General features: G+C 28.4%; 2 protein-coding genes across 3 annotated transcripts; both read left to right on the top strand.

The window, feature by feature from the left end:
- Positions 1 to 458: 458 nt before the first annotated feature.
- On the top strand, positions 459 to 2,080 carry LOC145742063 (beta-ureidopropionase-like). The gene has a single exon (XM_082559809.1). The coding sequence runs from the start codon at positions 506 to 508 to the stop codon at positions 1,646 to 1,648; it is 1,143 nt and encodes a 380-aa protein (XP_082415935.1). The 5' UTR covers positions 459 to 505; the 3' UTR covers positions 1,649 to 2,080.
- Positions 2,081 to 2,152: 72 nt separating this feature from the next.
- LOC145741186 (neurobeachin-like protein 1) lies at positions 2,153 to 27,331 on the top strand. 2 transcript variants are annotated; one of them, XM_082558726.1, is made up of 59 exons: positions 2,153 to 2,247; positions 2,708 to 2,812; positions 3,044 to 3,112; positions 3,332 to 3,438; positions 3,830 to 3,911; positions 4,104 to 4,225; positions 4,437 to 4,507; positions 4,892 to 5,030; positions 5,393 to 5,606; positions 5,920 to 6,010; positions 6,333 to 6,443; positions 6,682 to 6,773; positions 6,953 to 7,051; positions 7,524 to 7,619; positions 7,940 to 8,045; positions 8,370 to 8,521; positions 8,739 to 8,843; positions 9,194 to 9,312; positions 9,622 to 9,754; positions 10,132 to 10,235; positions 10,545 to 10,640; positions 10,786 to 10,946; positions 11,390 to 11,574; positions 11,902 to 12,005; positions 12,136 to 12,158; positions 12,322 to 12,470; positions 12,541 to 12,671; positions 12,915 to 13,052; positions 13,312 to 13,468; positions 13,634 to 13,789; positions 14,080 to 14,239; positions 14,473 to 14,621; positions 15,105 to 15,180; positions 15,318 to 15,390; positions 15,460 to 15,505; positions 15,812 to 15,934; positions 16,153 to 16,404; positions 16,872 to 17,130; positions 17,533 to 17,714; positions 18,015 to 18,161; positions 18,431 to 18,582; positions 18,703 to 18,844; positions 19,154 to 19,272; positions 19,676 to 19,821; positions 20,209 to 20,441; positions 20,624 to 20,737; positions 21,187 to 21,301; positions 21,615 to 21,765; positions 22,170 to 22,300; positions 22,488 to 22,582; positions 22,755 to 22,887; positions 23,044 to 23,285; positions 23,734 to 23,930; positions 24,340 to 24,512; positions 24,602 to 24,684; positions 25,085 to 25,207; positions 25,420 to 25,578; positions 26,508 to 26,656; positions 26,741 to 27,331. In XM_082558726.1, the coding sequence occupies exons 1-59, from the start codon at positions 2,188 to 2,190 to the stop codon at positions 26,895 to 26,897; spliced, it is 7,758 nt and encodes a 2,585-aa protein (XP_082414852.1). In that variant the 5' UTR covers positions 2,153 to 2,187; the 3' UTR covers positions 26,898 to 27,331. The 2 variants fall into 2 exon arrangements, with proteins under 2 accessions (XP_082414852.1, XP_082414853.1); XM_082558727.1 differs by lacking the exon at positions 6,953 to 7,051.

Raw genomic sequence — 27,331 nt, 5'->3', positions numbered from 1 at the left:
TTCACTCTCTTGCAGTAAAACTGTTTTAATTTTTTTATAGATTGTTTTAGTTGAGAACACCAGCGCTTGGCGAAAACGCACCTGTCTTAAATGGATTTTAAGTTAACTGTTAATTTTTATGTTATAACTTTTAAATATTATTACTTTTTATTATTTTAAATTTAAGCTTATACCTTACTTAACTACTTTAAATTTAATTTTTGCATTGAGGATAACCTAAAATTGTACAAAATGTTGTCTGCTAATGATAGTTTTCTTAAATCGGCAACAACTTCTATTTTATAAATAAAAACTTTTTTCGTTGGTTTCAGAAAAATTGCACGAAGTTATTTATATTTTAAATCAATTTAATATAGATAGTAGTTCATTTATTTGCTATTTATGTTTATTTGTCTGTTTTTATTATGTCTGTATGTATTTACTTATGTTTTATGTTGTTTTATTTTTATAGAATTACTTAAACGCAGACAGTTTGGATATTTAATATTTTTAACTTGATTTTATCATGGAATTTGAAAGCGTGGAAAAATGTCTAGAAAAATATATTCCTGAGAAAGAGTTGGCAGAAGTGAAACGAATTTTGTTCGGAAAACCATGCAACAAATTGGAAACACCTGAAAATGCAATTTCATTGTCAGAGAGCAAGGATTTTGAGTTAGCTCATTATGAGATGCAAAGTAGTTGCAAGACCCAGCGTAGAGTCAAAGTTGGATTGGTTCAGAACAAAATAGTGATTGCCACAGACTCTCCCGTACAACAACAAATCGAGTCTCTGCATTCTAGAATAACAGAAATTGTAGAAACGGCTGCAATGTGTGGAGTTAATATTATTTGTCTTCAGGAAGCGTGGACGATGCCGTTTGCTTTCTGCACGAGAGAGAAAACTCCATGGACAGAATTTGCTGAGTCAGCAGAGGAAGGGATAACGACTAAGTTGTGTCAAGAGTTAGCTCGAAAGCATAACATGGTGATTATTTCTCCAATTTTGGAGCGAGATTTTGAGCATGGCGGAGTATTATGGAACACATCAGTTGTGGTGTCTAATACAGGATCTTATCTTGGGAAATCAAGAAAAAATCACATTCCAAGAGTCGGGGATTTTAATGAGTCCACTTACTATATGGAGGGGAATACCGGACATAAAGTTTTTCAGACTAACTTTGGTCGAATTGCAATCAATATTTGTTATGGTCGACACCACCCATTAAACTGGATGATGTATGGAGTAAATGGGGCGGAAATAGTGTTCAACCCATCAGCAACTGTTGGTGCGTTAAGCGAACCAATGTGGCCAATCGAAGCTCGCTGTGGTGCAATTGCAAACCATTATTTCACGTGTGCCATCAACCGTGTTGGTTCAGAAACGTTTCCAAACGAGTTTACATCAGGTGATGGAAAATCTGCTCATCGGGAATTTGGTCACTTTTATGGTTCTAGTTACGTTGCTTCTCCTGATGGGAGTCGAACCCCGGGTCTATCGCGCACCAAAGATGGTTTATTGGTTACCTCTATTGACCTTAATATGTGCCAGGAAGTTGCAGATAAATGGTGTTTTAGAATGACCGCCAGACATGAGATGTATGCTGAGAGTTTAAAGGCTTCCACTGAGCTTGATTTTAAACGAGATATTTCTTCAAATCAGGAATAATTTGTTTGTTTATCACATGGGTGTTATTAGGGTGTCTTTAAAAATTTCTAAAACTGCCAATTTGAGTTGTTTATTATAATTAATTAATCTTTAAACTTGTAATTCAGTAACAAATTGTATATATATCATTTTAATCATATCAGTTCCTTATTATACTTTTTCAAATTCGAATTTTTGTGTTTTTTAATTAATTTGTGTAATTCAATCAAGTGCAATTAATTAACATTGTTTAATTATTTAATTATATGCAATTATTGAGGGATTTATTTTATGGTGCAGTTTATATTCAAGTTTTGTTTGGTAAAATTATGTTTTAGAATAATGGTAATTATAAAGTAGATTGTTATTGCGTTAAAATGTTAAATAGAATTGTAGTTTACATAGCCCTGCCAAATTTAATTCCATCTACCTGTTTTATTGTATAACATGTCAACCATAATTTAATTTAAATTATTTAATCATTTCATATAATCTTCAAATCAACATTATAACATATTTTAACAGTGAATGTAAGATAGGGTTGGTGATAATGAAATAACATGGAAGGTTTGGACACTAATCTATATTTAAATGAACTATGGGCTCTACATTCATCAAGGGTAATTTGTTACAGTTGTATTTAATTTGTTTAAAACTTCTTTATATTTGCAATAAAACCAGTTGACTTCTTGTTAGGTTATTTGTCAATTTTAACAAATTTTTCCATCATTGGTACTTTAAATTAATAGATTAAGATTTAAAGATTATGTGTTAATTATTCACAAGTTTTTAATTGTTTATTTAAGTAGCATTAACCTAATTTTAACTTAATGGTGGTTAATCAATATTTAGTAAATTGTTGAAAAATTTAAAAGTAATAACACTGTCATACTATACTATGTTTAACTATAGGTCTATTGTTATTGTTATTAATAATAATCTATAATTTAGAAATTATTGTTTATCTCTTAACGACTTTAATGTGTGGGTGTTTTGATTGCTATTTTTAAAAGTGTTAGAATTCATACTTTATTAAAACTACATTTACTTGCATTCAAATTGTTAAAATATTTTAATTAGGGAGATCGGATGAGTTTGTTTCAATATCTCGAGGAATTTGTTGCCGTTTATAATGAGATGATTCAACCCAAGTTTTATGAAAAACTTAACATTACATCACATACTGTAAGTTTTCAACATTATTTAAACTCCCTTTTTTTTATACATGGGTATTTTATAAACAGTTATTTTTGTAAAATTAAAATTTTCCATTTATTTTTTTAAACAAAACTTTTTTTATTTATAATGTACAAGTTAATGTAAGCAGATTTGTCTCTTTTTTATTTTCAATAATATATAAAACCAAACATAGATTTTTAAAGTCTTATATCTGCTTTTAATTGCTAATCACTACAGGCAAGTTGTTACAAATTAAAAGAAAACAATTTGGTTGAATTAGAACACTTCCCCGAACAGCTACTACAGGTTGTTTGTTTACAAATTAATTTAAAAATCATTATTTTCTTATTTTTAAATTTCAAATTAAAGCACCACAAATGGAAACTATTCAATTCTTTATTTTTTGTTGAATTCAATTTAATATATTTAAGATACACCTTTTTATTAGTTAAATTAGAAATTGTTTTAAATATTTTTCTTAGGATCTAACTGTGAATAAATGAACTAACATGGATTTTATTTTAGTTGATTTTGACCCAGTTAATGAGATTGCAAGATCAATGTTCAGATTTCAAGTTACCTGATGTTAGACTAGCAACTTACCTTGTACAAACTTTAATCATTATTTCAAGGTATTTTGTATTTAATATTACCTACATTTAACCTGTCCATATGAAGTTTGGTGTTTTGTATTTGTTCATTAAACATTTACCAACATTACTTTTTATGTTAATATTTTAGGTATTTGATTTAAATAGCTTTTCGTGTAATTTTTAAAGCAAACTAAAAATGTTATATTTGGTATGTTTTATTGTCATTAAACACGTTTAAAACATGATCATTTTTGTGCCAAACTATGACAGGAAATTATTTAAAACTGGACAGGAAATTTTAAACAATAACGTTCATGTTTTATTTTATTTAACTAAAATGTTTCCAAAATCAGCAATTCTATTAAAACTGGAATTAAATTTAAGGTTTTATTATTTTTATAATATATCGTTAATTAATTTTTATTTTTAGAACTGGCAACACTGAACTTATTAGTTTGTCCTCAAATTTGATCGGCCACGTTGTTTTAATTGCATCACAAGTTGTTGCTATGGTAACTTAATAATAAAATAAATATTTATGTTTTTAATAAAATTATCTTACATAAAAATTTTAAAATGTTTACCTTAAATTTTATTTTTTTTGTTAAATCTTTTTACTAAAAATTAATTTAAAAAAACATTTTTAATATTTTATAACTTTGACCATAAGGTCAGATATTAATTAAATTGTTTTCTGTTTTAAGTTAAGATCTGAAGACAAAACAAACCGAGATATTGTAAACCTTGAAAAGTTTTTATCTCAAGTTTTTTTCTTTACTGAATGTTTATACGATCCTTTATTCAACTGGAGGAAAACATTATCAAGGTTAAAAACATTTTTTTTAAATAAATATTTAGGTATATATTCTTTAATACAAATAAAAACCATATTTTGTTACACTTAAAAAATCTATTTAAAAATGGTCATGCATATACTTTTTAAACTACTCATTAAAATTTCTTTAACTGTTTTTGTTTATATGAGTTCAAGGCTACACAATAAATAATGTTTAAATTTTATCTTATATATATCACAGAAAAAAAGTTTTAAAGAAAGAAGAAGTGAAAGTGCCATTATTAAATACAGAAGTTATTCCATTCTTTTATGGTAGGTGTTTATTCTAGTTTTAAATGCTATAAATTTTTTTTATATTATTTTAAAATTTAATAAACACTGGGTATGTTATCTATATATAATGCTGCTTGGTAGATGATACATGTGTGTCCAACAAAATAAATAAAACTGCCATTTGTGGTGTGTTGGTAAATTATTGCGGGCAAATATTAGATGGAATTTAGATGCCATATATTGGGCAGGCTTTTGACTAGTTTATATACAACAGATAATGGATACTAAATATGCCCGATTTATAGGTTTTTAAGCAATTTAATAGTAACTTAACTAATAAGTATGATGCAGCTTTGTGTTCAACTAGTTTTTATATTAAAATTAAAAAGTCAAAACTTTAGAATCTTTCGATCTTAATTTCAGAAACTCTCCAAATCCACTCCCACTTGCTAAGCATAAACCTCCAACAACAACTACTTAACATGTTTGGATCAATCCTGTTTGGTTTCCATGGTAATGCTTTGCTAGCAACTTCTGCAACCACCTTGGAGATCTTACTTAAGTTAGTTTTTAATTTGTTTATAAAGTTTCTTATGTAGAAAACTTGACAGCTTAGCTAGCTTTATGATAATTTTTAAAACATTAGCTCCTCCACAAGTTAGTAACTTAATGGTGTACATGTTTTAGTATATTTAGGTTAAAAGTTAATTGATGACTTCTTAGCTATTTTCTTTTTAGTTATATATCTATGATTTTTAAAATAAGAAGATGTAACTTAATGCTAGATTTTAACTCCCAAAAAAGGCCTTGTAGGCAATAGTAATAAATTTCTAGATCTTAGATTTAGTATCACGTTCTGTCTTTGCTTTTACTTTATTGTTTAAAAGCATTTAAGTGATATATAATGAGGGTTTTTTTGTTTAGGTACTTGACTGAATATTCTGGGGTAACAAATAACACAAACAATGGAACATTAAATGCTCACAATGGTCAAAACAATGGCACTGACAATGATATAAACAATGGCTTTGACCATGATGTAGACAATGGTTTGGACAATGATTATGAGAATGTAAACTTGATTTTAAGACTAATTGTAAAGATGGTTCATACTTTACATAACTCAAATCCTGGCCAGGTAAATTTAATATTTTTTTAACTTTTAACATTTATATTTAGGTTTAACAACAATGTTAACTTTTAACTTGATTATTTTATCAAATTATTGGTCATTATTTTGTTAGCCTCAACGTACAATTGTTTTAACTTTTACTTTAGCTTGTTATTTTTAATTCTTTTTTTAATCAATATTTTTATTCTGTATTAAAATTTTGGTTAAATAAACAGTATTTTTATTTTTACTTTTTAATAGAGTCTTGCAGTTTTATACAATTGATCTTAAAGTTTAGATTAATTTTGTAACTTTAAACTTATTTTTTCTTACTGTTTAGTGCCAATTAGATGTGTCCACTGTTATGAAAGAATATTTTAAACTTTTATCAAAAACAAATTCAAATCCTGAAGTACAACTTAAAATCATCGGTAAGATAAAACCTTATTTATATTTTACTGATACTAGTCCATCGCCCACTTCATGACAGGTATTTTATTAGTTGTAAGATGGTTGCAACTCTCAACTAATATTTGCCAATACTAAGTCACCTACGCACTACAAACAATAGTTTTTTTCATTTTGCAAGACTATGAATTTTACATAAATATTTTGTCTACTAAGCTCTATTATATATAGGTATATTTAGTTATATTTGATTAAAAAAAAGACTGGGACTACTATAACTTAAATAAGTTTTTTTTAAATATTGTTTTGCTTAATATAACGTAAGATCTTTTGTTTTATTCCCAGGTTTTATTCCTGACTTTCTGGACACGAAAGACCGACCAGCTTTACAAATGTTGTTGTTGAACCACGGTTGTTTGGATTATCTAAGGAATGTTTTGACCAACTTTGCAGCCAGTATGTTTATAGTTTAAAAATTAACATAAATAATTTGATGTAACAGAAATGTAATTTTTGTTAAACTTTAAAGTTTGTTTTTAAATTTGCAATAATTTTTAAGTTGCTTAAATAAATTAAACTAACCAAAAATATTATAAAATCTCACAGCTCACTAATATTATTATTTTGGCTGGTTTATTTATTTTATTAAAATTTATAAATCAAATTTGCATGAACAAAATTTAATGTTGTAAAGAAAGTGAAGAAAGGAGTGAAGAGAATGAGAAGTTTGCCTCTCATTTCATTAATATTGTCAACTGCTTAGTGGCTGGTTCCATGACGGCAAAGGTTTGTTAACTTTAATCAAAAAACAAATTATTTTCATTCATTTTTATTTTTGCAAGGATGCTGTTACAATTATTATTTTCATTTATTTTATTTTACATTTATTATTTATGTTATTATTTACATTCACTCATTTTTTTATTTCGTTTATTTTATGTTTTCATTTTTATTTTGCATGTCAGGATCAGTTCAGTAAATGTTTAGGCACAACTTTCATCTTGGATAACCTACGTGTTATCTGTGTTCCAACAAAACAAGTTTTATTTGCTCTTCTTAGCATGGTCAGTCACTTTTGTTGTGTTTTTCATTTGTTATTTTCATTTTGTTAATTTTTTTTTAATGTAGTTTTTTTTTCATATATGTTCATATTGTTTATAGCACTTTACTTAAGGGTGCTACAGCATGAAAGCAGTGGGGATTGAACTCACGACCTCATGTGTGGTGTAGCAAGTGTTCTCACCACTACACCACGCTGCCAGACAGTTTAGGCAAAAATTCAACTATGTTGTCTTTAATCAGTTTTTTATTGTTGAACTTAAATATTGCCCAATCTTTAAATATGCTGGTATTTTTTGCCTGGCAAAAATACCTTAGTTAGTTGGAATTAAACTACAGACCATCTGTTTAACATTAAAACAGTTTATAGCTTGTAATTTCATTACACCACTTATTTTTAATTTGGATTTTAACAATGTAACATCCTAAATTTCCCTTTTTCCAGCATTCTAACATGTATTTATATTAAACTTTTAGGCAGTAGAATCTGACAACCCTCTTTCTTTCCCAATTCCAATCAAAAATGTTTTTATTATCTTGATGCTGTTTGATTGGCTGCCAGAGATTAAACAGGTATGTAGGAGTATAATTTATTTAACTTTCGTTATTCTTATAAGATGACAAGAAAAATATAATTGTATTAACAAGTTAAGTGCCCGGCTTACGGTCGGCATTGTATTTGTCATAATATATTCACAACACTCAACTAAAATTGGTTTGCAATACATTACCTGAGGACCACAAACAGCAGTTTTTTTATTTTGCAAGACTATAAATTTGACATACATGCATACAAATAAATTGTTAACGAAGACTTATTATATGTTGATATCATAAATGTTTGTTGTATAAGATATAGAATGGTTTAATGCATTTTTTTGTGTAAATTTTAGGAGGAACAACAAGTCTGGTTATCTTCTGTTCTAACAAATCTTTTCACCACTTGTACTTCCAATAAAATCCTAGCTTGCCACTGTAAAACTGTAACCAAAGTTTTAAGTAAGTTAGCATTGGTGTTTACATATTTAATACCCACTTTTAGGTGATGACTTAATATAGTTTGTCTTGTTTGAATGCAATATAGGATTTGATATATATTTTTTTTTTCCTAATTTAAAATAAACTTATTTTTATTAAAATTGCGCCAAATGTTAGGTTTAATGTTCAATTTTTTCTTATTTTTACAAAATGATAATGTATGTGCATATTAGTTTAATTTTATTGCCAGAAAATTTTTGCATTTATTTATATAACATTTAAATAACTTTTATTATATTTGTATAGACATACATTAAGATAAAATATTTACTTATATTTTTACAGCTTGTTTAATTAAGTATCCTGACCTTCACAAGGAAACTGTTTTAAATCTTCTCAACTTGATCCAAAGACTGGGTTCTTATACTTTATCCTCACGACAAACTGCTGGTTTCCTCGAACTATTAAGACAAGATTCTGCAAGTCATCCACACATGGTAAGTCAGCATAAATATTGTTCTCATATTTTTCTCGTTGAGCAAAATTCTGTTTTTTTTTCTAATTTTAATTTTTTTAAATGTAAAACCCTGTTTTAGTGTTTGTCTAGTTTGTATGCCTTTAAAATGAATAAAACTGCCATTTGTGGTGCATAGGTAAATTATTGTTGTCAAATATTAATAACTAATGTAATCAAATGATTTAATTATGTTTTAGAACAAATATTTTGATTATATAATGAAGAGTTTAAGCATGATGGCAGCCCACCAAGTTACTGATAGAAAACCTGCCTACTTCTTCGATCTACAAGATCAAACTTCTGTAAGTTATATTTAATACTGGATATTTCATGATTACCAAGTTCTGTAGTACTTAATTAATGTATTTAGTTTTAATTAGGTTGTAGGTATCTAAGGACTATTTCTTTTAGATTCTGTTAAACTATATAAACATACTTAGTTATACTTGTATAACTAAGTAACTGTATTTTTTTGAAATTTTATTTTGTAATTTTTCATAAAGTGTAAATATACTCTATATAAAATACCTTATACTATATTACTACCTAATTTACACCAACTCTAATGTATCATGTATATTTTAATCCTAAATTAACTTTTTTTAATTTCCTTTTTCTTTTTTATTTTACTTATTTTATTTAACACAACCAGGGTATAACAGCCCCAGTTTTAAAGAAATGGGGAGGACCGGGGTTTTCAATTCATGCTTGGCTCTGTCTCGAGTTTTTTATGGCTGAAGCTAGAGTAAGAAAAAGAAGGCAATTTTATAGGTAACTTGTAAAATATTTCATTATTGGTATTGTTTAGAAGCCAATTAATTTTTATTATTAAATAATATTATACATTTTTACCTAGTAATTAAAATGCATAATATTATAAAAATTGTTTAAATGTCTTTAGATGACATTTATCAATATAGAACTTTGGCATATTTTTGTGTTACGTGTTTATTCAAAATAAATGCTTTGTAGATTGGTAGTTATGCCTATTAACTGTTTTAATTAAATTATTATTCAACTAAATGTTTTGGTCGATTTAATTTAAACAAACCTTTTCTTACAAGTTCAATTTTAATTTAGTTTTATGACCGATCAAGGGACTGGAATGGAGGCTTTTTTCACTTCAGATTGTATGTTAGTGGTGGCTGTTATAACCAAGAAGAATTACTTTACCATTAAACTTAATGAATGTCCAATCCATGATAATAAATGGGTAAGTTTGGTTTTATAATGTTGGTTAAATAAATTAAAATATACCGGCTTAGGTAATACATCAGTAAACATACAAAACTGTTTTTAATTGCTGATTGACTGTTGGCATGGTGTAATAGTTAGAACACTTGATTTAACCACATGAGGTTATAGGTTTAATTCCCACTGCTTTATTTGGTTTAGTCTTTACTGCTTCTTTGCTGTACTGCCCTTAAGTGAGGCACTATAAATTCCTGGCAAACCCAAAAAATTATTTGTTATTAAGGAAATTATAATTAGAAGTATCACAAAATGGGTTTTTATTAGTAAGGTTTAAATAAATGTCAATTCTTTAAAAAAATTCTGTATAAGTTTAAATGTTGTTATGTTGTTAAACAGCATTGTGTTCAAATTGTTCACCATCCAGCCAGGAAAGTTTTTGGGTTTAACGGGAGTCTCCAAATATTCATCGACAACGAACTTAAACTTACAACTTCGTTAAGGTTGGTTGGAATATTCTTGTTTGTCTGTGATGGTTTAGATAAAACTTTAATCAATATTATAGTGAAGTTGTATTTAAAACAGTATTTCTGTATTTTGCCCTATCTGAATTAATGTTGTACTGGCAATTAGGTTTTGTAAAGTTTTGTTTTTACTTAAACTATTTATTAAAATTTTGACTATCAAGATACATGGGATGTATGGAACAAAACTGGCAAGATTTTTTTTGTGTTTAGCTTACTAAAATTTCCAAACTAAACTTGTACTGACGATTGCCCCCCTCTTTTTACTTAAATGTTAATTTGTTTCAGGTTTCCTTCACTCTCGGGTAGTTTTACTTCCTGTCACATCGGTTCATCAGCTCACAGAACTAATTCATCTTATTTACCTCCAGATAAAAGTGCAAAGTAAGCTTTATATTGAACACTACTGTTTTGTCGATATATAAAAGTCATAAAATTATTCTAGATTTATGTTTTTTCTTTAAAAGCAAGACATTTTTTTACAGAAGTTTTACAAAATTCTAAATATTTTTTTCAAATATTTTTCTAGTGAGAACAACTCGTCTAATAGTGACCGGGTCGTTGTCATAGAAACAGGGTCACAGGATGAGGTGTGGGGTCAAGCCACTTCACTTCTGGGTCAACTGGGGTCAGTTGTAGTCTTTAATGATGTCATAAAAGAAACCCATCTATCTTCTATGTTTAATATCGGTGAGTGGAAAATTAAAATTTTTTTTTTAAACATAAATAATATTTAAATTAAGTTTAATAGAATTAAATGGCATATATTATACAGCCTCTCACAATAGGAGCACTTCGTACTTAACTTTTACTTAACTTAGTAAAAATTACTGTACTTTGATTATTTATAGATAAATAATTGACAATTTTTGTAAAAATTTCTTGAAAATTCTCTGCTTAATCTCGCTATTAAACCAGGAATTAAACTTAACGTCCACTTAACCTTGAAAAAACTCACTGTAATTTCGATAATTTATTGATAATTTTTGTAAAAGTTTACTTATACAAGTTGCACTAAATCTCTAAATTAAATTGTCACTTAACCATTTAATAGAACCAGACATTAAACTCAACTTTTACTTAACTTTATGATTTTTAATAATTCCCTAATATTTCATTTAACCTTGAATCAGGACCAGATATGTGGCGAAGTAACCGTTCAGCTGAAAGCCCCCTGGAAGAAATCTCCCCAAGTAAAGTAGTGTTATATTACGAAGCTAAAGGTTGTTTCAGACATGTATGTAAGGATGTGAGTTGTAACGACCCACCTAGAGAAGGAAGGTTAACCGGACATAAGATTTATACCTCAGATGTTAAGGTTAGTACATGGGGGTTGAGATTTTCTGGGTTTTATAGTATTTGTTTATAAGTTGTTGGTAGATTAAATAATAGTTTTTCTTAATGTGAAAAAGCCAAGTTAAATTTAATTATTTTAGACCGTTTTTGTGCAATATTTACTTAAGTTATTGTATATATTCGGAATAATTTAACATTAAAATTAACTAGATTGTTTGTGAATTCTGTAAAATGTTTTGGTGCTAATTTTTTGTTAAAATTAAAACCTTTTTTTTACCTTAACTTAAAATAGGATTATGATATAACTTTATATTTTATACTTATTGAACAATTATATTTTACTGTCTAGGACTCCATAAACTGTCTTGGTGGTATTACTGTTTTAACTCCATTAATTGAAGTAATCAACTCAAAATACCAACTTAAGATGGAGGCGTTTAAGAATAATGAAGGGTAAGTGAAGTTTAAGTTTTTTATTAGTTGTTAGTTTTTGTTAATTTCTTTTAATATAGTAGTTGATTTCAAAAGTAAAAATATATATTTTTTTTTTGTAAGTTGACTTTTAATAATTCTTTTTTTTAAGGTCTTTAGAAGAGCTATCAGGAGGTAAGAATTTTATGGTTGCTCATGAGTTTAAAACAACTATATTAATTGTTGAGTTTCTTACATAGAAAAGCTTACACTTGCATTATTTTTGAATAATGTATACACTATTAGTAATTCAAAATGCAGGTTTTGTAATTTTTTAAAACATTTAATTTTTTTCCAGATTTAAACAGCAACTTATTGGCTGACTTCTTTACTTTAATAATGAACTTTATAACAAGTAGTAATACTGGGTTGGGATGGCATGCAGTTAATGCAAATATGATGGTCAACTGTGGAACAGTGGCTACTCTAGGAGCTCTCATTAAAAAGGTTGTTTAACAAATTGTTCTTAAAATGAATTTTAAAACTTTATGCAAGTATTTTTGCTATTTTTGTGTAGATGCCAGCATCATTATTAGATGAACACTTGCTAAGATCAATCCAATGTTTAGTAAAAGCTGTCAACTTCACACAATGTAATAATGGGGCATTGTTGATGGATTTATACCAGTATTTACTCTTCGATTTCAGGTTAGTTCATTAAAATAAGCTTCATTAAATTTACTAGTTTTTTAGTCAGTTTTTTGTTAAAAAGTATTTCATATATTAAATTGTTATTTTTATTAATTGTATGTGGAATTAATTTATTATATGTATATTAAATTAAAAAATACTTAATTATAATCATCATCTTATTTTTTAATATATTTTAAAGAATAGTTTGACATAGTTTTGTAGAAAAAAACAGATTTTAAAATCAAAATTTTTCAATAGAATTTGGTGTCTAACTGATGCAAACGTTCAATATAGTCACGTTCAATATTTATCCACAATCATTAAAGAAAATAAGAAGTTTTTTCGTTCAACTTTCGGTGTGCAATACTTGCTTGATGTTATTAAAACTTATTACTGGTGAGTACTTATTAAAATTTACCTAAATATTCTTATTTGTTCTAGTAGAAAATGTAAACTTTTTATGCGTTTTTTTTTACTAAGATTTGGTTATTTTAATATATGGTTTTTAAAATTTAAGTATATTTATTACAAGAAGATTCTATTATTATATTGTTATATTTATTGGTGATATTTGTATTATTATATAAATAATATTATTACACTTAAAATATATTTATTAATTTTTTGTAAATTTTAACAAATCAATTTGTTCTAGTTCAACAGATGAAAATATTTCATCCGAAAAAATTCGCAATATTCGTAATTCTCTGCTCGGATTGGTCAAATATTATATCACTGATGACATCACAATGGCTGTTGTGACATCACTGTTTAATTTTATGTTAGCATGCAAAGATTTAAACGATATTTTCGTAAGTTTTAAATTATAAAAAAGTTTTAAAAAAACTGAATTTCAAATTCTTTTGATTTTTATAAATTTGGTTTTATTTTCTAAATCATACATATTTAAGTATAATGTATTATAATATAAGCCTAAACTGTTTTAGAATTTTTTATTTTTCTTAACTGTTTTTTAGATATGTGAAATATTAGACATGTTAAAGTCTTTATGGATGTGCCAGTGCAGGGACCAATTATGTTCGTTAATGTCTTCTTCTTATGCAACCGACTTCTTATATGCAATGTTGGCCCTCTCAACTACTACTGATCAAATCAAAGTTGCTGTTTGTCAGGTAGGTGTGAAGTGGTCAGAACACTTTGCTTTACTACATGAGGTCCTGGGTTTAATTCCCACTGCTCTTATGCTGTAGCGCCCATCAGTAAGGCGCTATAAACGATAAGAACTCCTGATGAGCCAGTACTTAATCAGCAGCATAATTATCGGGCAATTATAATCTCTATAATATTCCAAACTGCCACAGGCAGCTCGAGTCTGGGTCGGAGTAACTTATGTTACTCTATGTTTAGGTTGTAAAATCCTACATTGAAGATAAATAAATATAGAAAAATTATTAATTTTTAGTTTCTTATATTGTTGTTTAAATCCCGAAGTGTGGCAGAGAAACATAAATCCAATTTAAAGTTAACTAATGTTGGTTTCCATGGAATAATATTTCAACTAACTGACTTTAATCTCTCCCACCAACTATCTGCTTTAATATTAGATCTTGTTATGGCTGTTGGTAAGTTTATTAAATTGTTTTACTAATTTATTTACCAATTGTAGAAAGGTTTACCATTTTTTTACTAATTTATTAAAAGGTTTACCATTTTTTTTTTGATTGTTTAGAAAAATAGAAAAATTGGAAGTGTTTTTTATTGAATTTTATTTAAAATTTTGAACTTTTATAACTGCAATATAGATCTACAAATATGTTTTAAACATTATTTTTATACGAATTTTGTTTTTATATAGAATGTGACAGTGCCACCTTTATAGCAGTTTTTTGTTTGTTGAGAAGGAGTGATCTAAGTATAAGGAAACTTGCTTGTCAACATTTTCTAGAACTTGCTTACTCGAAAAATAATTTTTTAATTGAATGTGCTAGACAACATGGTTGGCAGGTAGGAGGGTTAATTTATTAATTGTTTTACTGTTCAATAGCCTTTCTTGCAGTCTGTCATTTAAATGTCATAATATGGTTGCAACTTTTAACTACTATTTGTTCACAATAATTAATCTGTGCACCACAAACATCAGTTTTATATATTTTGTAGGATTATAAATTGAACATACATATATAATGTCCACTAAGCTTGATTATATAAAAATGATTAGTAATTTTAAACTCATATTAAGGTATTTAATTTTTTTAAATAGTGTTATTTATATCTATGAATATGAATAATGCGGCATGCCTCAGTAATGGTTGATAGATATAGGTCAAATTTATTTTCCCTTTAAAATAAAAAATGATGTTTTTTGGCAAGTTTTTGTTGCGACATTATGAAAGTGTAATTTTAAAGAGTAACCTGTCAAATATAATTATCTTGCCATGTTGAAAAAATTAATTTATATTTAGTTTTTATAAATTTGTTTTAATGTAGACACATCTTACCAATCTTCTTGCCCTTGATGTTGAAGGATATTCATCAAATGTTCATACTCCTGTTGGAAACACTGGTAATTTTTATTATTTGGAAACGCAGAAATATTTTTTAACTATAAGTTTACTTACAATGACTTATTTCCAGAAATACTAAAATTACTTTATTAACTATTTAAATAAATTTATGTTAATATTGTTATTGTTCACTTAGAATTTCAAGTTCCTGTTTTAAATGGAAATAATGTTGCCAAAGAATTAGATGAACTTGATTCAACTTTTGACAAGTAAGAAAAATTCGTTTAAAACTAGATTCGTGAAAAGATGATGGTAATAAACAACTTTATTTATTGCAGGTTATCTTTCTCAAGTGACAGCAAGAGTCATATTTCAAATGGATCAGTAAGTTAATTTATTTTATATTTAAAAAAATTTGTACTTTTTCGTCATTGCCATTTCTATCTTGTACTTTATAATCTTTGTCAGTTCTTTCTTGTACTTATTTTTCAGCCTTTGCTATTTTTTTCTTATTCTTTACACTATTTTTTTTTAAACTTTACACTTTTGGTTAATTCCTTTTGGACTTTATGATCTTTGCTAATTCTCTCTCTTACTTTACAATTGTTTTTTAAAAGAAAGAATTTTATAGTATTCAAATATAGAAATCAAAATGCATCAAAGATTATACTGTAATATTTCCTCGAACAGGATTATATAATCGTCAAACACAAGGATGTGAAGATAGAAGGAGATTTAGTTGACCTTGTAGTGGAAAGCATTTTCCTTTTAACTTGGAGAGGGGTTCAGGGTTCAAATAAAGAGGCTTGGAAGGTAAAATAAAAAATTTATCTTAATAAACTTTCATTTATTTGAAGCTTTTTTATTTTTTTTATTCTTGTAAAATCTATAAGTGTTTAAAGTCATGATGCTGTATTTTTGCTAATATTTAACTTAGGCCCTACTTTTACTTCTACCTTTACTTATGTGTCAAAATAACTCAACGGTGGAATTTTCATCTTTTTTATATAAAAAAATCTGTATTTTTTTAGGAACGCACTCTTGTGTTCGATTCTTTAAGAAATGTGGCAGACAACCACACATTACTGGGAGATTATGATGTCATAAAAACTGGAATATTAGAGCATTGTTTAGAGGCGTCGATGTCTGATGTGCGTGAAACCACGACGACGAGTGTGAAGTCAAGCGTGATAGAAGCGACGGAGAACAGTGCCGAGTTGGTTCGGTTTATCGACCAACAACTTAATGGGGATGATGTTTCAGCTAATATGTGGAGTATAAAGGTAGTTCAAATATAATTTTTTGGGTTTTTGTTTAAAATGTTGTTTTCTTATAACTTGATTTCTTTTTTTTTTTTATTGCTATTGTTTAAAAGCCATAGGAATTACTTATTATTATAAGAACTAGCCTGCAAATTAGTTGCCTTCCAAACTCTTTTAAAAAACAAAGTTTTTCTTCAAATGTAATGTTTTTACTATTAATATTGCTAGAAGTCTTAGAATGTTAATTTATAAATAAGAGCTGGCCTGCAAGTAAGGTTATGTTTAAACACTTTTCAAAATAATTGATAAATTAGTAGGTTTTTATCATTGTTTTCACCTTTTTTTTATAAATCAGAAAATTTTGTAAATCTAATAATATTAATATTTGTTGCATAAAGATTTTTTATGATTAGAAGCCCAAGTTACTGCATAATTAAGTGTTAAGATAATAAGGGTGATAGTTTACTAATCTTTAACTTACGTGGTAGTTACTGGAGAACCTGTTTGGTTTATATGATGCCCTGGTGGTATGGGATGCTGGATTGGGAAGAGGAAACGAGTGGGGTGAGTTATCCAACATTGGCTTCCGGATGTTGCTGGGATGCATCAACACCAGAAAGTTGGAGCTGGTTGCCATGGCATCAGCTAAACTCCATAATCTCATCCATTCGAGGGACCCAGCGAGCACACATGAAGTTTGTTTTTTGTTGGATGGGCTGCAGAGTTCAGTTGATCAAAGTATTCAAGGTTTGTGAAGTTTTGGCAACATTTAATTAAATCAAATAATATTAAAACAAGCTTCACCTATTATTTAATCATTTTTTCTTATTTTTGGTTTTTATGTTTTATTTAATCATCATCTGTGTAGAAAGGTCAACTTTACGACCTAAACTTATAGTACCAAACATACCTTGATTTTTCTCGAATTTTGAGTTGCCTTCAGCACTTTGGGATTATAATTGCTTGATAATTATTCTACTGCTTAAGTGCTAGCTCAGCAGGACATTATATCGCTTATAGCGCTTTACTCAAGGGCGCTACAGAATGAGAGCAGATGAGATTGAACCCACGAACTTATGTAGTGAACTTAAATGTTCTAATTACTACATAACGCTGAGATTATAACAATTTAAAATGTTGTTTTTACAGAGAACAGCAATGTAAAAGAGTTTGTAGTTCCCCTAATTAGAGACTTGCTTGACAAAAATTTTACCCGCCTTGACATGGGACCTTACCTACCGGGACTTCCCCCACTGACGGGAAATCCCCATTTCTTTGATGACTTTATTGATTATTTTCAAACAGGAGAATGGCTTGAGTTTATTAATAGTGTGAGTTGGAATATTTTATATGTTATTATTTTCTATTAAGTAGTTTAATAACTCTTGATTTATATTCATGAATTATAAATAAGGTTTGTATATAATGGAGCTTAGTGGACGATATATATATATATATCTATGTGTGTGTGTTCAATTTATATGGCTACAAATAAAATAAAACTGCCATTTGTGGTGCATGGGTAAATTATCATAAGAAAATATTAGCTGTAAGTTAACCATATTACAACAATTAAAATACCAACCTTAGAGCTGGCTATTAACTAGTTTTTATGTGTTATATTCTTACAGGTCAAACAGAATGCATCTCACTTTAAGAAGGAGGTCTTTCAATCCAACTCATCTCCAAACTCCACCGATGAAATAAATGATTTCCTTGTTCCATTCCACTTAAGTCAAAGGGAAAAGGGGGATGCACAAATCAGGTTTAAATCTCATGTAAGTTTCTAACTTAAGTCATTTTTTCGAAAAATCAAATCGATATTGAATTAAACTAACGATGTCACTAAATTAATGCTGTTATACTTTAAATAGAATTATTTTTTGTAATTTTTATATATTAAGAGTTTTTATACCTTTTTTTACATTATTAACGTGAATAATTTTATAAACGTGAATTCAAAACTGTTATACAATGGCACTTTAAATATTTGTATGAATCTAGAAAAAGTATTTTCTTATGTTTAAATATTTAATTTTAATTCTAGTTTGAGTCCAACTTTTATGAGCAGCGTCAAGTTGAAGAAGAAAGACAAAACAAGAACTCAAAATCACTTTACAACCAAAATGTCGCTGTTTTGAGACAGTGGAGGGCAGCAAAGAGGTTCTTGGCGAGTGAGAGGGGGTTCTGGAAGGAAAGGTAAAAGACTAACTATTTTATTTTTTTGTTTTTTTGATGATTTTTGTGCATTAGTTTAAAAATATTTGGTAATTTTTGTTCTTTAGATAATCTATATATTAACAAGATTTTAATTGACAGAAACCCAGCTAAAACTTATTGGAAATTATCGAATGTTGAAAACTTCTCTAGAATGAGGTTAAAATTAACCGAGAATCATAATTTTGATAACCATGAGGATGCAAGTAGATTAAGAGACAACCTACAACCAAGTGAAATCGAGGTTATTATTTGTTAACTTTTCTGTCAGATTTGTAAAGTTGTAGTTTTTATTGAACATTCCGTTAACATTTTTTTATAATTTGTGAATTTTGATTAAAATTTGATTAATGTTATAGTGTTTAAATTTCCTGTCTGTATCAAAACTATTTTTATCAACTTAAAAAAAAACAAACAATTCAATGTTAAAAGTAAATATTAGGTTTTAGATCATCAAATTTAAGCAAATGATTTGTTTGACCAAATTATTGAAAGTTGTTATAAATTTTTAATAGTTTTACTTTTGTTTTAACCGATTGTTATAATGTTGCAGGCGAGCAAACCTAGTGAGGATGCATTGCAGTTTGCAGCAGTTTTAACCCAGAATGAAACTTCCAAGGAGGATGATGGGGTTGGGGATGAAGATTGGAATATGTTGGTCACCAACTTGAGGTAACATTTTAGGAAGTGGTTCAAAATTTAGCTTAAAATTCGTTTCATGTATATTGGGTTCTTTTATTTGTTGCACATTTTTAAGTTCAAAATGGCTTGATATTTTCAAATTTAAAATCTGCTTTTAAATTGTTATAAAGTTCTCTGAACAACTGCTGTTGTGTTAAAAACAACTAAAACATGTTGTTATCTTCCTAAACTAATGTAAATCAAGAGAAACTGTAAATTTTAAGTTTTTTGTTATCTATCAAATCATGAAAAACTATATTTCTAAACTTTAAATTTAGGAAATCTACACTGCCTAATATATGCCATTTAATTTATACATTAATATTTACATATTCTACCAAAGAGTGCACTGTAGCATTATGTAACAATAACCAAACATATTTCTACCTTGTAGCACATCAGAAGAGCAAACCACGAAGGAGAAAGTTGTGTTTAGTGATGATTGTGAGCTTGTTACTTTGATGGATGTAGTGGCTGGAAAGTTGGAGGTTTCAACAACTCATGTTTACTTCTATGATAAAACTACAGAGACTGAAGATGGTAAGTTAAATTTAAAATTTCTAAGCAACTTGATTCTTGTTTGAAGCTTTTTAAAATGAGAAATTGAGAAAAAAAGTTTTATTTTCTTAATTAAAATATATTTCCAGTTTTTACAAAATCTTTTTTTTTAATTTTTTTTACAATTTGTTTTTTTTAGTATAAATGCTAGTCAGTGGCAGCTTTTTGTATATGACGAAACATGGGCACAACTCTTAACTATTATCTGCCTGTAATAATTTACCTGTGCTTCAAAAACGACAGTTTTATTTATTTTGCGGGCCTTTAAATTAAACAAACACATATTTATGTATTGTTCACTTCATTATTATATCTATATATATAGATGACTAAATTAAAAATTAATGGTAAACTATATTAAACTTACAGGGCTTGAGAGTGGTCTTGATTTTAAATGGTCATTATCCCAACTCAGAGAAGTTCACTTGAGAAGATATAACCTTCGTAAATGTGCCATCGAAGTATTCCTGATCGACCAAACTAATTATTTTCTTAACTTTTATGAACCTCACACCATGCATATTGCTTATAAGACATTGTTTAGTGTTAGACCTCCTAATTTACTTTATTATGGGATCAGATCACCACAAGAACTATTAAAGGTAAATGAATATTTAAGTTGTTTTAAATACACTTTCTTTAAGATTAACTAAATTGAAAATATTTTAGCTTTACTAATATCTATAATTTATACATGTGTTTATAATTAATATTAACATTATAAACACATGTTTATCTGCTGGACTATTAGACATATAAGTCTTTAAATTTTTGTTTAATAAAGTCATCAGGTCTTACTTCAAAGTGGGTCCAACGTGAAGTGAGCAACTTTGATTACCTCATGCAACTCAACACCATAGCAGGAAGAACTTATAACGACCTCAGTCAATATCCTGTGGTGGGTAACTTCTGGTTTTAAAATCTTAAACTTTTGTAATTTTTATAACGTTACTCCACTTTTATAAGTGTATTAAGACTTTTTTTATTTGATGTTATTAAATTATCTTAAACATGACAATGTCATTTTTTTAACTTAAGCTAATTTATATATTTTTAATTTTCAATAATAAAATTCTTGTTTTGTTATTTTTATATATATAATTATATCTTAAACTTCAATGTGAAAAGGTCGATTCATGACCTAAACATAGAGTAACATCAGTTACTTCATTCCAGTCTCTAGTTGCCTGTGGCAGTTTGGGATATTATTGATTATAATTGCCCGATAATTATGCTGCTGATTAAGTGCTGACTCAGCAGGAGTTCATACCGTTTATAGAACCTCGGTTAAGGGCCCTTATAAAGTGTAACTTTTAAATTATACAAACTAAATATTTTTTATTTCAGTTTCCATGGATTTTAAATGATTACACATCAGATAAATTGGATTTAAACGACCCAAAAGTTTATCGAGATTTATCAAAACCGATCGGAATTTTAAACCCAGATAATGAACAACATGGTAGGATAAAGTTTAAGTTAATTCTTTTTATGTTTTAGCACTGTATGCATGTTATTGTGAGGAAGTGACCTTGTGCTTTTTGTTGTACAAAAAGTTGTTTTTAGGGCATATGTAAAATAGTGTTAGTGTTTATATTTTTGATAGATAATATTTATTTTATATGCTTACTGTTTACCTGTACATTAAATACAGTCATTTAAATGCCTATAAAATTGACATACATATATATCAGCCAAGATGCTTAAACATATATGTTTCTATTAAATCTATACATTTAGTTTTTTGTTAAGTTTTCCTCTTCAATTTATTTTAGTTCGGGATAAACACGATCAGTTTGAAGATCCAAGTGGAGTGGTTGCCAAGTTTCACTATGGTTCACATTACTCCAATGCTGCAAGTGTGTTGTTTTATATGTTAAGGATGGAGCCCTTCACCACACTACATATTCAATTACAAGCTGGAAGGTGGGACTTGAATATTAATAAATTTTACCAATTTTGATTAATGAAATTAACTTTAACGTTTTTCTTAATTTCTAGGTTATCAGCCTATGTTTTTATCTTTTTTCAATACCTTAAATATAAATATTTTAAATTTATCGGTTTATACTAGTCTATCCTACAGTCAGAATTTTATTTGTCGTATTATAGTCAAAACTCTCAGGTTTTTGTGCTAACTATAATTTACCAACACACCACAAATGGCAGTTTTGTTTATTTTGTAGGCATATTAGTTGAACACATATTTATATATTGTTCATTAAGCATTATTATATATAAATATTTATAAGACATTTTAATAAACGATCAAATATATTCTATTTACATCTACCCTTCACATATATATTCAACTATTTAATATCCACTAGGTTCGATTTGAGCGATCGTCAATTCCACTCATTGAATGCAACATTCCAGAATATGTTAGATTCAACCAATGATGTTAAAGAATTAATTCCTGAGTTTTTTTACATGCCCGAGTTCCTATCCAACTCTAACCGTGAGTTAAAATATGTTTTAATACAGATTAAGTTTTAAATTTTGAATAACATTTTTAATAAATATTCCTATCTATAGTATCAATTATTTGTGTAAGCCTTACTTTTAAATTAAAGAATTTAAAATCCTAGTTCTTGTCAGGCCAAAAATTGCAAAGCAAAATTTTGTAAATTTTTGTTTTTTTTTAGGTTTTAATTTGGGCAAACTGCAGTTCTCCAAGGAAACAGTTAATGATGTTATTTTACCTCCATGGGCCAAATCTTCTGAAGATTTCATATTTCAAGTAATAATAAAGTTAAACACTTGTTTTAAACCTAAATACAAATTGGTTTAAATTATTTAAAAACTACAGCTAGTACTTTTTAGTCATCTAAAAGTCCAATTTTTTGTTATTTTAAAGTCATTTCAATAAACACAATTTTTGGCAATCTAGTTAATTTAAATTGTAATTACAGCACCGTAAAGCACTTGAATCAGATTATGTATCCTCCCACTTACATGAATGGATTGACCTCATATTTGGATATAAACAGAGAGGTCAGGCTGCTGTTGATGCTTGTAATGTCTTCTACTACTGCACTTATGAAGGTGAGAACTTTAACTTTGGTCTGTGAGCTGATTAAATGATTTATTTTTAATTATATGATTTATTTTCCATCCCAGTTTATCTTTTTACAAGCAAATTAAAATACTAAGAGATAAAGAAAATATCTAAAAAACTTTTCTTGAATTGGTGAAATTCAGGAGCAGTCGATCTAAACTCCATCAGTGATCCAATCCAACGTAAAGCAGTCGAAGGGATGATCAACAACTTTGGTCAAACTCCTACTCAGCTGCTCTCTGATCCTCATCCCAGGAGGATGGGAGTGGAGGAGGCATCCAGGAAGGTGATGGGAGGAGGGAGGATCATGTCGACTCTGAACTCGGATGTGAGGAGCCCAAATGTCCTGGAGCAACCGGATCAACTGAAGACTTTCTATGTTGATGTAAATATTATTTGGTTTTAATTTTTCAACAACCAGCTGTGAAAACAATCTTTTTGGTTGATTTTATTATCTTAACCCTTTAGGTTTAAAAATTGTTTGATGAAGCAGTTATTAAACAACAATAATTACTCGAAAAAATAAGTAAAATTCTTGCAAAATTCTGTTTATAGTTAACTTAGCTTTTTAATCTAATGGAGCTTTGTGGGCGACATAAATATGTATGTTCAATTTAAAGCTTAGTTAAATAAATAAAACTGCTGTTTGTGGTGCATGGATAAATTGTGGGAGGCAAATCAATTAAAATATCAAGAGTCAGCGATTGACTAGTTATGATATTATAGATAACCTGATGTTATATTTTGGATTTTAATATAGTTTAAAGTGGTTTGGGGTTTATAAACATCTAAAAAAAAATTTTTAATTTTTTTATACTCTCATTCTCACCCAGATCATGGTACCCAATGATCCTTTGATATATGTGAGTGTTCCTCGCAACCAATCACATTCATTCATGCAATCAGGCATGCCCGATGCCATGGTTACGGTGAGTGAACGGTGTGTGATTGGCTCACATGGTTGGTTGCCTTATGACAGAAGCATCACCAATTATTTCACTTTTGAGAAGGACCCTGCTGTCAATCATAGGTAAGTCAGCTGTCAATGATATTTAAACTGTCAATCATAGGTGAGTTAGTCGCCAATCAAATTAAGGTCTGCTGTCAATCATACTAAGTTTGTTTAATTAAAGTTAAGTACAGTTTAAATTCTTAACCCGGGTTTTGTTAAGTTATGCAAAGTTTTTGTGTTTTCTTTTCACTTATAAACTGTTTTATTTAATGTAAATGTTTATTGGGTTATATATCTACTTAAATTGTTACTTTTAATAAATTAAAATCTTATAAAATCAGAGAAAAAATTATATTTGTTTTGACATAGGTTTTAGCACACAAACACTGATTATTAAATGTGCAATACTTCTAAACAAATATCAGAGTATTATTTTTGTATTTTTATCACATTGCATGTAATAGCTCTATAACCCTTTCTATAACAGTCGTCTGCAAAAGAAAATTAAAGGATTGCTCTCACCTGGGTTAAGACTCACAGCCAACCTATTTCTTGCCACCCACGATGCCAAGTTTTTATTTGTCGGTGGATTCTGGGACAACAGCATCAGGGTGATGACTTTAAGAGGAAAGATGGTAGCTAATTTAGTCCGACATTTAGGTTAGCTTATTTTTATATTTGGATCTATTCATATTTTTTTAAAGTTGAAATTATGGAAAACTGATTGTATTGTTTTATTATTTTTACAGATGTTGTCACTTGTTTAGCATTGGATCATGGTGGAATTTATTTATTATCAGGATCTTATGATACAACCTGTATTATATGGAAGGTAAAAATTTTGTTATCTATCTGTTGAACCTCATTTTTTTAACTTAAACTTATTTAGTATAAAACCAACACTGATTGACCCCCACTGCTCTCATGCTGTTGTGCTCTTAAGTAAGGCGCTATAAACAGTATAAACTCCTGCTGAGCCAGCACTTTATCAACAGTATAATTATCGGACAATTATAATCTATAATATCCCACACTGCCACAGGCAACTTGCAAACGGGGTGGTACCAACACCACTCATTATGACACCAACATTAATCAATTATGATACCAACATTAACTAATTATGACACCAACATTAATCAATTATGATACCAACATTAACTAATTATGATACCAACATTAACCAGGTTATGACACCGATATTAACCAGATTACTTAATCAATTATGACAGATAACCAACAATGGTAATGAAAGCATTAACGGGCAACCAGTTCATATTTTATATGGGCACGAAGATGTTGTTACTTGTGTGGTGATCAACTCAGAACTTGATGTTGCTCTCTCTTCTTCTAAGGTAAGTGTTATACCAGTTGTAACGACATTTTAAAAGTAAACTGAAAATGGTGCAAGTGTATTTATACCAGCATATATAAAGTTTGCTAAAATGACTTTAACATTTTTGTCTTCTTTATTTAATAACAAAGATAATCGACAACAAGGTTTAAAATTTATTTTTTTGAAACTTTTTTTATCTTTCCATATTTAAAATTGAAATAAAATATTTAGGATGGTACGTGTATTATCCACACTGTAAGAAAAGGTCATTATGTCCGAACCATCCGACCAGTTGGCAACCATATATTAGAATATACCATCCCTTTGGTTGCCATGTCTGGTGAAGGGAGGATAGTGGTTTATGCAAGAGCCAACAAGGAACATGGAATTGTAAGTTTTATGATTTAAATATTTTAAAATTAAGTTTTTTTTTATTCGTTTAAATTTTAAGTATTTTAGATCTAAATATTCTAGTTTTTGGGTATTTTAGTTTTTTTTTAAATAGTTTTTAATTTGAACGAAGAATGTCAATATTTGTGATATCAATCTTCAAAACATTTCAAGTTGTTTTTTATGCTTAATTTGGTTTGTTTGTGAATATAATATCACTTCTGCTTTTGTTGGTTTTGTTGTCATTATGTTTACCCGTTACCATGGTTAAGTTCCTGTACTACTGTTGCAATATTGATATACTTATAGGGAATTTTATTTGTTTACCCTTTTAAGAATTATGGTTTTATTGCCGTTGTGAAATCACATTGTGGGTTTATTTTTATGGTATCGTTTACCATTGTTAGTTTGATTAAAAGTTTCGCACAATATATTGCTTCTTTGTTAAATAGAACAGTTCTGCTTTTACTCAAACTTACACCATATTTGTTCAAAAGTTTTTTGGTCTATAGCGTGTCATATTTCCCTCTAAATGTAGGTGTTTATACACATATATGTATATAATATACAGCGCTTTTGTTGGTTAAGATTTTAAAAATGAGTGGGCACATTGACTTTTTAATACTGTTTGAATAAATTAAAATAGTAGTTCTGCATTTGCACTACCTATTTTTATGGGTTTATATTAATTATTAACACCAAAAAGTCTAACGGAATTTTCCATTGGTACAAAATAATTTGTTTATTCATATATATTAACTTTGCTTTATTAACTTTAAATTAAATGTTTGTTTGTACGGCATGTTTTATAGGTTATAATAAACCATTAATTTAACTGGGGGATTTTTTAGAGCTTATAAGTAGATTTTATTTGCAGAACCTAAACTTAAGTTCTCGAACAATTAATTTTAAATAAAATTAAATTTAAGGAAAAACATTTTCTTCATTTATTTTCCATCAACGGAAAACATCTCGCATTAGACTGCTTGGAGGCTAGGTTAGGTCACATGACCGTGTGCGGGGAACATCTGGTCACGGGTGACCACGCAGGATTGCTCGCAGTCAGAGAGTTGTCAAGGTGAGCCTGACGTCATTGTTAGGTGACGTCATTCATAATTAATAAAAACCTAACATATGTATTAAATTTGATATTTTTTTTTAGTTTTGATGAAATATCGAGTTTAAGTTTATGTCGGCCAATCACGTGCGTTTACGTCACAAAGGGTATGACGCACATAATGGCTTGCTTACGTGATGGAAAACTTATCATTGTGGGCGTCGATCGACCTGCTAAACCACGTGGTTTATTTAAAACCTAATCTTAATATTACGTCATAATAAGATATTAATTATTTTGATTATTGCATCATAATAATATTGTCATATGACGTCACAGTTACTTTAATCTGTTGTTTTAGAGAAAGATTTGCGCTTATATTTTGCACTATATTCTATTTATTTATTTTATATATTTGGTGACGTCACGATCTGTAGTCACGTGATATTTTTTCGAGATTTTATGAATTTTTTGTGCCTTAAATTTTTCTTCCTCTATATAATTGGTGAGCTTGTTTTATGATTGTGACGTCATTGAAGATCATTATTCTAACACAATCCGAATTCGAAGACCCTCAATGTTAATATGTCATCAATTTGTCGTTGTTACGTCATCAATATGACGTCATAAATTTACGTGACCAAATTTATTCAATTGTCTTATCAATGCAGTTTTAATAAACATATCACAATCACA

The sequence above is a fragment of the Corella eumyota genome, chromosome 2 (assembly GCF_963082875.1).
Source record: "Corella eumyota chromosome 2, kaCorEumy4.1, whole genome shotgun sequence".
In the NCBI taxonomy this organism is placed as follows: Eukaryota; Metazoa; Chordata; class Ascidiacea; order Phlebobranchia; family Corellidae; genus Corella; species Corella eumyota.
This window is presented reverse-complemented; position numbering and strand designations above follow the sequence as displayed.

What these genes read in the sequence shown, in the direction of transcription:
- LOC145742063 (XM_082559809.1), top strand. Translation starts at nt 506, where the DNA reads ATGGAATTTGAAAGCGTGGAAAAATGTCTAGAAAAATATATTCCTGAG.
- LOC145741186 (XM_082558726.1), top strand. Translation starts at nt 2,188, where the DNA reads ATGGAAGGTTTGGACACTAATCTATATTTAAATGAACTATGGGCTCTA. An exon ending in CTGGTTCCATGACGGCAAAG is followed by an intron (nt 6,774 to 6,952) that starts GTTTGTTAACTT and finishes TTTGCATGTCAG; the next exon opens with GATCAGTTCAGTAAATGTTT. An exon ending in GTCATATTTCAAATGGATCA is followed by an intron (nt 15,506 to 15,811) that starts GTAAGTTAATTT and finishes TTCCTCGAACAG; the next exon opens with GATTATATAATCGTCAAACA.